This window comes from Aphidius gifuensis, linkage group LG2 (genome assembly GCF_014905175.1).
Source record: "Aphidius gifuensis isolate YNYX2018 linkage group LG2, ASM1490517v1, whole genome shotgun sequence".
Classification (NCBI taxonomy): Eukaryota; Metazoa; Arthropoda; class Insecta; order Hymenoptera; family Braconidae; genus Aphidius; species Aphidius gifuensis.
Window position 1 is genome coordinate 25,006,692 of NC_057789.1, and position 13,217 is coordinate 25,019,908.

The following is a 13,217-nucleotide window of genomic DNA, read 5'->3' on the forward strand; positions in this document are numbered from 1 at the left end:
TTATCTGAGTGTTTTACGAATTTCATTAAAAAAACTTAACTCACATTATTCTTACGTGAAGATAATGTACAATGTCATTGTGGTTATTGTATTTGGAATGATGTATGGAGTTGCTATACAAGAATTACAAAAAGTTGTATATCCAACAAGTGATATAACAATGAACGCAGCAATTGATTATGCAGTTGGTGTTTGTGGATGTATTGCATCAATTATCACAATGATTTACAATATGATAAATCAAAATAAAATCATAAAAACACTTGAAAAATTCAAGATTATTGATGAACTAATGATAAATAAATTTTCAAAAATTAATTCATACAAATTTGATGATTCAATAAATGTTTTATCATTTGTTGTGGCATTTGGATCACTTGGATCAATCAGAGTTGCAATGGAATTTTATTCTTTTGCTGAATGGTCAGTTGCTGTGACCTATGGCTTAACTGAAATAATAAATGGTTATTGTATGATAAACTTTGCTGGAATTTTATTCATGCTAGAAAAAAGATTTTCCTATATGAATGAGACACTTGAAATACTTTCAAATTTCAATCACATTACTGAGTCTTCAAGATTCGCTGATTCAACAACAAGATGTAAACTTATTATTTATTATATCAAAATGATAAGAATATGCAGAAATGAAATTTATGAAATGTCATGTGAAATTTCTAATTATTATTCAATACCAATATTATTTATTTTAGTGCATTATTGTTTTTCATTAATTCATAATAATTATGATGTTATTTTACAAATATTATCGTTTGATGGAGAATTAATTGGAGTAATCAGTGATTTTATATGGTTTTTAATACTTGTATTTCCAGTTACACTGATGTGTTATCAAGTTCAAAATTTAATTGATCAGGTGCCTTAATTTTTATTATAAAAACTCAATAATAATTATTTAAATAACTTTTTTCTTAAATTAGATGGATTCAACTGGTCCAATTGTATTTGATGTAATGGAAAAATATTCATCAGACAATGAAATTGAATCGGAAGTTAGTATAATCATAAATTTATCATAGAAAATTTATCATTAATTAATTTTACTTTTATTTTTAAACAGTTTATACAATTTGGCTATGAATTACTTGAGAAAAAAGTTGAATTTACAGGATTTGGAATGTTTTCATTGGACTGTACACTTTTACATTCGGTAAGTTTAATAATTTTGCTATAAATTTTAATCAATTGTCTTTGAATGATATATTAAATTTTATTTACTTTTTTTCATCTAGATATTTGGAATGATAGTTACGTACATGGTCATCCTGTTGCAATTTGGTGGTAGCTCTTCGTAATAGTTTAAATAAAAATAAATGGTAGCTGTTTGTGTGAACATATATATTTTTTTTATTTTATCTTTTAAAATCGTGAAATCACGAAATGTCAAACATGAGTGTTGACAATAACATCACGTGAGCCAGTTTTAGTTTCACGCTTGACTCTTTTGAGCAGCATAAAAAGTTAACAGATATACATGTATATAAATCATGTTGACAAGCATTTTTCAAAGCCTCGTAAATTGAGACAAATTATAAAAAAAAATAAAACACTTTATTGAACATTATTGATTATCTTAAAGCATCGAAAATAACAACAGCAACTGTATTACCGCAAGGACATTACATGCATCAGGTCAAACTCGTAATTTTCGAAATAATATTCTTTGAAAATTGGTAAAAATTTAAAAGCCTTGAAGGCTACTAGTCAATATATAGTTTTATAATTTTTTTTTTTTTTTCATTACTCAAATATCCTGAGTTAAATTGATTTTTAATTATTCCTCAAATTCGAGCAATCAAAAAATTATTTCCTATTGTTTTTTAAAATGAAATTGTCGAAATAATTCGATTTTAGAATCAATAAAAATTTGTCAATGAAAAGAATAGGTCACAGGTGTTTACTACTTGAAAGATTATCTACTTGTTAGTTTTTTTTTTTTATTCATTTCATGTTAAACACGTAGTCATACGTGTTTTCCACAAAAAAAAAAATGAAAAAAATCAATAGAGTCATTACAAAACGAATATCAAGAGACTTAAAAACAAGAAAAAGATATTGATTATTTTTTTTCATGTTACATGGTTATGGAAATTCATCAAAAACAATTTTTACAAAATTAAAAAAGACTAGAAAAACATGAATGATCTCTAGACAATTCAGAAAAAAAAATCTCAATTATATTTTATTTTTAAAATTATTATGTTTATTATTTTTTTTAGCTACTAATTATTGTTAAAAAAATATTCATAAAATTTATTATCATTTTGATATTATATTTATTTGTTTAGTTTTATTTTTTTCCTGGTATTTTTCGAGGTAATTAATTCAATAGTAATGGGCGGAGTTTGTAGGCCATTTAAAGAGAGACCACCTGTTTCGATACGTCCAACAGGAATTTCCACAAGCACTGAACATCATGTACGTGGAATAATTTTAAAATAGCCAACACACGATATTTATTTAAAGCAAAAAAAAATAATTTATTCAAACATATGCGGCAGTGTTTTTAATTGTGAAATATTAAATTGAAAAAAAAAGCAAAGTTTTGAAATAATCTAAAAAATAATATTAATAATAAATTAAATTAATTAATAATTAATAATAAAATGATATGAATAATAGAAAAATATATTTTTTGTATTTTAAATTTTATCTATTTTTGAAAAAATATCATGTCAAATATCTTGTGTGCAAAGTTCTAAGTACCTTTTGGTATAAAGTACTTTAGTTTGTTTGATAGCACATAGTCTTGTTTGTTCACAAAATATGACAGTTTCAAAACTAGACTATATTATAGAGAGATATTTTTTTTTTTAGCCTAGAGCTAATCATCAAGTTGTCTTACACAATTTATTTACTTCAGTGAATATTTTGTATAAATAAAAGAAAACATTTAAAATTATTTAAAAAAATTTAAATGTTAAATTAAAGTTTGTTTTAAATAATAGAAAATATTAATGTTTATTTAAATAAAAAATAAATTTTATAATACAAAATTTGTAATAAACAAAAAATTGAAAAATTTTAAATTTTTTAAAATCAAATATTTAAGTATATATTTTTTTTTATCTACAAATAAACATTGAAACTTTGTGAAGCTACACAACCGAGACATTGAATTTTCCTGAAAATCAATACAACAGTAATTAAATTTGTAAATTTTTTATCATCAAATTTATTCATCGAATATTTTTTCTTTTAAAATCAAAATTGACGTTTAAATATTTCGACAGATCTTTGCAGATAATTCTATTTATATAATACCACATGGAATGTACAAAAAAAAAAAAAATCTACATATTTTTAGAAACAAAAAAGAAAGAAAAAAAAAAAAAAAAAACGATACCGTAATATTTCAATTTTTGAAAATGAAGAAACAATGAGCTGCTCTCATTTTGAATTAAAAACAGTAAAACTCCAGCCATTTAACTTGAATATAATCCTCGAAATTATTATGCAAAATTTAAAATAGAAAAAGAAGATTAAGACTTTTGAATAAACCATGAAAAAAAAAACGAAAAAAAACTATAATAAATTCAACAACTAGATAAATTCTTTTGACAAAAAAATTAATAACCAAAAGTCATATTTGCATTTGTAAAATATTAACAAGGTCAGTGTAATAACTTTGAAAAAAGTTTCAAATAAAACCATGACCTTGATCCTAAAACAAACCTCAAAAATAATAAATGAATTTAAATTATTATCAAGATAAAATATTATTAATTTTATTAACAGTCTTGATAATGACAAAAAAAATGACAAAAAAAATTAATTAAAATTCCAATGTTAGTTTAATTCAGTAGCTCATAAGTGACTATCCAAATACCAAGTGTTCTATTTTCCCTTATTTTTTTTTTACGATTATTATTTATTTAATTTAAGAGATGTAAAATTAATTTTAAACACGTTTATGGGTATAATAAAGGAGCACGTTTTCATAGAGTATTAAGATGCTTTTATGGAGAATTTAAAAGACAGAAAATTTTATGTTGTGGTGGTGGTGATTATGATGATACTCGTGGTGGGTCAGGTGTGTATTTGTAATTTTGGCAAAATTCCAATTTCTATTAATAGATAACACGTGTAATTTATAAACCAAAGTACCATTTTCAACTTTCTACCAAGTACTTTTATTTATTTAATTATTTTTTGTTTTTTAAATTAATTTAAATTTTTACTCATTTGATTTTTATCTTTAGTTTTTACATGTTTTTTTTTCCTCGAAATTTAATTTTTTTTTTAAATTTTATTTTAACCAGATTATTTATTAAGCTATTTTTCAATTTATTTAATTTAAATTTTATCTTTTTTTATTTATTTATTTACATTTTATCATGAAAATTTGTTTTAGTTTTTTTTTTTTTTTATTATTTGTAATTTTACTTTGTTTTTTTTATATTAAAATCAAAATTTATATGTATGAAATTATTGGAGTAGTTGATTTTAATTATTAGCCAACATTTTAGTGAGTTGTGATCATGTTGTGTTGAGTTAATTGGATTAGAAGCATAGTTGCCTAGCCCATCAACATTCAAACAAATTGATGAGTCCACAGGGTGCCATCATGCAAGCCTTGTTTAAATTCATATATGGATATACAATCAGAATACATTGATAAACATATATATGTACAATGTAACTATACATTAAATCAATGACAAATATCAACTCTTGTTCTTTATGATATTACACTGAAGAGTCAGACAAACAAATGTATAGTAAAATTTGTAATCACTTTGTGTTACTAATACATTTAATTATTTATCCATGAATAATATATTGATATAAAATTTTAATTAAATAATTAATTTATCAACTTTCTATATGTAATTTAATCTGGAGTTGTAGAAAAAAAAAATCTACCTCTAATAAAAGAGTGAAGAAAAAATTGTTATAGCATTTTTATTTTTTTTTCTTTCAAGGTTTTATTTAAAATATAATTTGTTTGTTTTTTTTTTTTTTAATAAAAATTAATGAAATGGTATTTTAAAAATTAGAGGATTATATAATTAATTAATATTGTTTTTTTTTTTTTGTAAATAAAGTAAAATTGTAATACACTGTAGGTAGTTTAATTTATCCTTCAAATTAAATAAGGGCTTGAAATTAGTGCAGTTGAGTGTTACTAATATTTAAGAGGGTTGATCCAAGTTTGTATTTATCTATTTATAAACACACATATATATATATAGCCTTGAAACTATGTGGGGTGTGTGCATATAATTTGGTTATTTATCTTGACGACCTTTGCAAGTTTCAGGGCAATTAATAGAGGGGAACACGAATGTTTTTGATCTATCATCGCCATCATCATCAACAACATCAACAACAACAACACATCCTTATTATCATCATGACTTTATAAATATATATTTTTAAAACTATACCATGCTTCATTAATTTATCATCAATAATTATTAGAATCAAGTTGTAATAACAACAAGATTAACTATTTATTTTCTAATTATTTCAAAAGTAGCAGAAATTGATAAATCATCAAGTTGAATTGTTGATGAATAATTTAAATAATCAAGAAATAATATTGGACATTTTTCAAATGAATCAAGTATATTATTTAATTTGATAATTCTATCATTAATAATCATTAAACTCAATGAAAATTGTAACAAAAAAAAAATCATTATTATTGAAGGTAACAAGTAAATAAAATTTTCCCACATACTAAAAGTTGAATTGTTAATTAAAAAAATAATAATCCAAAAAATAATACTAATTAAAATTATTAAAAAAATATTATAAATATAATTTTCATTTTTATTAATTTTTTTATGAATTTTTTTCATTCGATTATCATGCTTTATTAATTTATCAGTTATATTGATCATTTTTATTTTATTCATTGCACATGTTGTGATGATTAAATTTATACCAATTTGTCCAACAATGAAAACAGCCAAATCAATATATCCATGTAATGATATCAAATTCATTTTTTCTAAATACCAAATTTTTGATAACATAATTACACATAAAATTAAAATAATAATTATCAAAAAAAAAAATTATAAATCATACATAAATATGAAAATAATACATCTATACTAAATTTATAAATTTTATAGTATAATTAATTTAAAATTTCCATTATCAAAAATAAAAATAATTTGAATACCCTATTCAATAAATATTGTATTATTTTCATACATATTGTCTTTTTTTTTCAATATTTTATTTTAACGTAGTCATAATAATAAAATACCCCGATAAAATCTCAATGATTTATTACATTAATAATTTTTATATCACCCCGATTTTTATTATTATTTTTTATTTTCCAACAATCAATATTTTATTCTAAACTGATGTTTATCATGTCTACTAAATTTTTTTTCTTTTTTATTTTTATAAATAAAATAGCATGTTAAAAAATATTGATCGGTTAATGTACAAGTTAATATGACGAATGTGTATTTGATATAATAAATATTACATCAAAATCGAGCGGCATGCAAACTGCAAAGTGAGCATTTTTATTTTATTTCAAATCCAAAAATACACGTTCATCATTTAAATAATCAATGATGATTAAATGATTTTTAAATGTTAAAATTAAAAAAAAGAAATCCAAACTTTAATTAATGAGATTGAAAAAATAAATGAAATAAAAAATGTAAAACGCGCGATAAAATATATACGACCTTGATTATTTTCGAGGGTTTAAAATTTAATTAAAAAACTTTAATCTTTTCTTTGATGTATATCTAAGTATTTTATATTTAATCTTTTACTCAACTTTTTAAATATATATCAATTGAAAAATTTTATTTTTGATCCAACAGTATATTATTTTAATTTCCAAAATCATCAATTCAAGTGTAAATAATTTACGACTTTGATGATGAAAATTATGAGTATTTAAATTTTTAAATTAAAATGTAAATTAATTTTATAAATAATTTTAATGTTCTCAGAATAAATTGAATCTTATTATTTTCAAAAATAAATTGTGTATATTTTTATTATCATAAATCACGAAAGATATCTTGAACAATCAGCAAAAGATATTATAGTTTTTATTATTTTTTTTTTTCATAAATATTTTGTCTCAATGTATTCGGGTAGATAAGGCATTGTCGGTGAGTACAATAAACGCACATACACACACATTTATATTTTCAGAAACAATGGTAAAATACAAGGTAAAATATACAAGGGACTACATCTGCAATGGAAATTTTATTCAATGTTATCATCCTTGTTGAAAACCCTCTACACAATAAATACAAAAGTTTGATTTGAAAATCATTATTTATATCTAAAAAAATAATAAATATTACTGTTATTATTTTTGATTGTTTTGATAAAATAGAATTTTTTTTTTTCTTTTTACAAGTGTTTTTTTATATGAAATATAAAATGTCAGAGTCTTGATAAAAAATCTTGAATATAAATTTAAATTCACACCTGAAAAATGAATTTTTCGTGAAAATAAAAAGATGAAAAATTGGGGAGAGTAAAAAATACGAAAAGAATTTCAAAAGAAAAATTAAATTTTTAAAAAAAGAACGCGGATATATTTTTTAAAAATGCTTGGGGCTGATTAGAATTTTTTTTTTTTTTTTGCCAAATGTTCACTTTTTAAACTAGAAAAATAAAACAATAGGATTTTTTTTTTTTCATTACTGTAAAGTTGGGGCTTCTGATCCGATCTCAGGTTAAAACTAAAATCGAATTTCTTGATTGTAATCCAGTTGACATTCAGACGTTTAACCACGATGTAAAAAAACACTAATAGAATTTTTTTTTTTTTCACGAAACATACAATATAAAACAATCGTAAAATAAAATTTAAAAAATATACAAATATTTTTCAAAATGACTATAAAATAATCCCTTTAAAAAAAAAAAATTAACAAATTGATAACTCAATTTTAAATTAACAAACAAACATTTTTCATTTTTTTTTTTTTGCAAATTGTCAGTTGAAATGTAGACTTATTTATCGAATAAATTTCAAAAATTAATTTTTAAAATTAACAACAATAATCAACAATATAAAAAATTAATTTTTGAAAATTTTAAATACTTTATTTTATTTTTTTCAATTTACTTTTCATAAAAAAATAGACGTTAATTTTAAAAGTTGAAAAAAATTTATAAATATATTTTGTTAATTTTATTGTCATTTTATTTATTTTTTTATTATCAAATGAATTTAATATATCAATAGTTTTTTTTTCAAACAACACTTTAAGTGTTTTTTTTTATTTTTTTAAGTACACAATAATATAAAGCAATGTGTATATAAAAATGTTTAAAATTAGTTTTTATTGGTGCTGTACGGTGACCTTGTTATTCACTTTAATAAATTTTATTTTTCATTTTAATTTTTTCACTGTGAATTAATTTTAATATACCAAAAAAATATTATTATATTTGTTCCTTCGAATAAGGACAATTTAAAAAATATATTATAATAATTTTTCATCAAATTAATTTAATTTACCGAATTAATATTGTCAAATAAATATTTAATGAGGTCAAGATAATTTAAATATTTTTTTTTTCGGCTATTTTGTTGGCTGGGAATTTTGTATTACTCGTCGATTCACCAAAATTGTTAGACATGTATTTTACACATTTAAATGATATATTTATATAGATAAAAAAAAAATTGAAAAAAAAAAAAATAAACTTGGCATTGCAACGAGACTTATTCGCGAACTAACCAGACAATGTCTAGCACACTTCATTCAAATCCATTCAGAAATTATTGTCGAGGAAAAATAAATCACTCGATTGATTCAATTTTTATTATTTTTAATATTAAATAATGTAAATATTTAAAACAAATAAATACCAAAATAATAAATAACAATAAAAAAATTGAGTGAAAAGTTTTTTTTTATAGTCAATTCAGAAAGATAGATAGAAAAAGTTTCGAAAAATAAAATTCAGGGCAAATCATTTCGTAAATCATTCGTACAAATAAAATTATATATACATCCTTATTTATTTTTTTTATTTAAACTAGTTTTTTCTCTTTTTTTTTATTCTTTATATTTTTCAGGTTTTTTTTTATCTCGTTTTTGTGCAATTTATATTTCAAGATGGAAATTATTTTATTCTCGATAATACTACTTGCCAAGTTATTTAATATCGCAAAATTTCTTCCTGTATTTTTTAAATATATTTATATTTTATCATAAAATGTAATATTTATAAATTTATTTATTTTTATTGTCAAATAAATTGCTATTATTTATAGATCAAAATTTTAATAAATATATATATTTTTTTTTATTTCGAAAAATAATTTGTGTTTCGATTTTCGTTAAAGATTGTTAATTAAATTGATTATTTATTTGTATTTTCTATTACCTGTTTAAAGCCACGATACATAACACGTATTTCCTGTCTTGAAAATTTTGTTTGTCTTAGTAAATCTTCGATGGGTACTGGTCTTGTTGCTTGATGTCTTGCACGTGAACTTTCAAATTCAAATAGTGCCTCTTCAGGACCAGGTGAGTCTGGTGGTGTTGCCATTATTCAAATTAATTATAAATTAAATCAAAATTATCTATTTTTAAATTACTTTTGTTATTGAAATTTTAAACAACAATTAGTGGCAGAAAATTTCATGATTAGCTTCTGAAACAAATTAAAAAAATTTACCAAAAATTAGAAAAAAGTTTTTTTTTTTATGACTAATTACTAACTCAACACATATACACACATAAATATATGAGAGAAAGTAATTAGGTATAAATTAAAAAAATAGTATTAAAAAGTTTGTTTGGCCGTGACCTGCGCCATTGGTTAAGCTTTCCCGATATCTCTCTCGCAAGTCGATAAAATATAAGCCATGTAGACAGCAAATGAGTACTAGACAACCTGGATTTAATTCAGTACAACACTGTACATAACTTTGCTTATATACTGCTAATATATTGACTGACTAAAATGAGTAAGATGAAGCGAGGTAATACTTGCAAGAACATCCCCTGCTCGGATAATATTAATATAAATTTAGCTGACTCGATATAAAATTTTTGGTTTATTTTGAATTCAACAAAATGGATGCAGGCACAAAAGTTAATGACGACGAAGAGTTGTAAGTATTATATTGTATTTAAATACTCAAAAAGAAAAAGAAGAAGAATATAATTAAATTAATATAATATAACAAATTAATTTTTGGCTTATTGTTGTGTTAGCTTGAATATTGATAAATCCGAATTAATGCCATACAAACATCAATTGACATGTGTTAAAAAATTCATGGAAAATCAAAATAGGCCTACAAGTGAGACAGTTATAAATAAACTGGGTAATGATGTGACTGCTGTTGGATCAGTTGCAACAGCTATTTATTGTTTTTTAAGAGCAAAATATCCCATTGATGATATTCATACAGATAATCCAATGAGACGAGCTATTCAATATGCGGTGAGTATTTTATATAGTCTAACTTTTTGTTGGTTATTTTAATTGCTATTAAAAATTAATTGGACATTTTAAATTATTTAGATAACACTTGGTGGTGATACTGATACAATTGCCAGTATGGCTGGTGCAATTGCTGGTGCTTTTTATGGTGATGATAAAATGAGTCAAGAATTATTAAGGCATTGTGAGGCATCAGCTGAATTTGATAAACTTGCTGTTGATTTGTTTGACATTACCATCAAAGAATAATAATAAATTATTATATTTTTTAAATTATTGTTGTGTATGGTGTTTTGTTAATTATTTTACGTGTATAAATTTTTATTCATGTGTAAATATATTTTATTTTATTTTTTATAATAAAAAAACGATAGTGACAATAATGAGCAACATCTTTTTAGGCAATATATTGACAATATATATTTTTTAAAAAAATGTTTCATCTACTTTATCATGTAATTGTCATAAAAAATTCCATAATGAGTTTCTTTTTTTTTTTATTATTCTTTTTACTTACAATAATGTTGAGTGACACTTGGATTGTCTGATGAAAAAAGCTGAGGACTACTTGACTCTTCTTGCTCTTATTTTCAAAAATATTCTAAAGAAAAAATATAAAATGAAACACGCAATAAACTTTTTTAAATTATTTCAAAGCACTGTTTTATTCCTTTTTTTTATTTTTTAAACTTTTAATTAACACCACTTGACGATATGCATTTTCATGCCACTCTTAATAATCCACACATCCAACTAGGGAATAATTTTTTTTATTTGATTTTAAATTCATCAAGAACGGAAATTATTTTGATCGATGTAAATAATAATAGCAATAATTTATTTGATAGATATACTTGTGTTTTTTAAACTCGTATAAATTTCAAATTGTAATGATTGTGTGTGTTATGTTGATTTTTATGATCATGTAACACGTTTAACAACACTACATCTATTTTCAGTATGAATAAAGAAAATTATATATACTTCTAAAGCTATTTTATTTTTTTTATTTTTCATCCAAGCTATACTTTGTCAAATATAGCCGTTTGACAAAAGAAGGCAATGACTTGTCAGCTTATCGGATCACCCACCTTTGGGAAATCCACTTTATCGTAAATTTATTTTTCTTTTTTTTTCTATTTCTTCATGTGACTTTATTCACCAAAATAATATACATCTCAACAATAAATTCATTCAATTTCTCAACTGACTTAAAGTCTTTCTTAATTTTTTTATATCTCAATTGTATTTAAAAAAAAATTAATCAAACAATGAATTTTATATAATTCATCCTTTTTACTCATTCATAGTAATTTTTTTTTTTTTTTTCTATCAATTATTTTTCCCTTCGAAAATCAATTTATCAAATGGATTCAACTGTCAGAATGAAATATATAAATTCAATTCTCTCAAAGCATCTTTTATTTTTCGATAAATCCATTTTATTTTTATTTTTTTTTTTATTTTTTCTTTCAAATCAAGCAATATTAAATATTCGACTAAATTTTTTTTCCATTAAATTATTTATTAATCAATTTTACAATAAATGTTTATTATTTTATTTATTGTATGAATCCATATTTATTTGTGCTTCTAAATCAACAATTTCTTTTTTTTTTAAATCTTTTTTTATTATTATTTTTTAATATTCTAATAGAGTTATTAATTTTATTTTAATTTACACTTGGATTTAGTTATTTATTCATTGTTTTAACTCTATTATTTTTTTCATTAAGTTTATCAATAAATTTATACAACTACCCTTTAATATTGCAAGTTGTAAATCACCCTGTTAATCCATGAATTTATTTATTTATTGATAATATTTATCATGAGATTTAAAATACTGTCGCCCAAATGTCTGCTACTTTTTATTCACACATTAAATCCTCCAACGAAACAACAACTCACAAGATTTATATATTTTTTTTCCCAACCATAAATCATATTATTTCCACACTTAATAAATAAATTTTTACAAAAAAAAAAAAATCCCAAAACAATAAAACCATTAATTATTTACAAAAAGAAAAATAAAATAAAAAAAAAATAATTCATAACTCAAAATTTTCACTTTAAAAAACCATATAACAATTATCAATTTAACCAAAAAACACTGATAAATATTTTCTCAATTCAATCCCAAAATTAAAATATAAAAAAAAAAATTTATTATTTAATAATAACATTAATATTTAATCAATTTTTCAAACTCAATTTTCATATATTTTTAGTTGAAAAATATTTCTATTTCAAATGACCACTATTTATTAAACAATTTGTCTAATAATTATTTAAAAAATAACTAAATATTATAAATTAATAAATTAATAAAAATTAATTTATTGTTAAATTAAAAAATATTTTTAATAATAAAAATTAATTCAGTAGCGAATGACGGCCGGCGCTACACTGTTACACTCTTACTGCTTTTAGTTGAACAGAGCTTTTACTATTTTTTTTTTTTCCCATTTTTTTTTTTACTCCAATATACAATGAAAATATATTATCAATGTGTGTATATGTGTGTTGGGTGGGTGGGTTATTTTGCTATGTTTGCTAGCTTTACTAGTTTTGCTGGGGGGTGGTTAAAGCTCGCCACTATTTTATATATATTTTCTATTTTTTATCGTTGATTTTTCGTACTTTTGCCTACTGCTTTTGCCAACTCACTGATATTTTACTTTTATTATTTATATTTTTTTTATACCTGCTTTTAATTTCCACCTCTTTTTATATATCTCTATTTTTTTTTTTTTTCATTTTTAAAGCTCTCTCTCTCT

At 21.9% G+C, this 13,217-nt stretch overlaps 2 protein-coding genes across 4 annotated transcripts in view; one reads left to right on the forward strand and one right to left on the reverse strand.

The window, feature by feature from the left end:
• The window catches only part of LOC122849780 (Kv channel-interacting protein 2), a 38,651-nt gene that overhangs the window by 22,535 nt on the left and 2,899 nt on the right, over positions 1 to 13,217 (reverse strand). The window contains exons 2-3 of one of the 3 annotated variants that reach the window (XM_044148598.1): positions 10,952 to 11,035; positions 9,367 to 9,636 (exon numbers count right to left, since the gene is read on the reverse strand). In XM_044148598.1, coding sequence (XP_044004533.1) covers positions 9,367 to 9,531 — 165 coding nt within the window. In that variant the 5' untranslated portion in view covers positions 9,532 to 9,636; positions 10,952 to 11,035. Of the gene's footprint in view, positions 1 to 9,366; positions 9,637 to 10,951; positions 12,421 to 13,217 lie in introns of those variants that run through there. The other 2 variants (XM_044148600.1, XM_044148599.1) reach the window with 2 other exon arrangements.
• LOC122849788 (ADP-ribose glycohydrolase ARH3-like) lies at positions 9,867 to 10,748 on the forward strand. The gene is made up of 3 exons (XM_044148608.1): positions 9,867 to 10,099; positions 10,203 to 10,434; positions 10,516 to 10,748. Exons 1-3 carry the CDS (start codon positions 10,062 to 10,064, stop codon positions 10,681 to 10,683), a joined length of 438 nt encoding a protein of 145 aa, XP_044004543.1. The 5' UTR covers positions 9,867 to 10,061; the 3' UTR covers positions 10,684 to 10,748.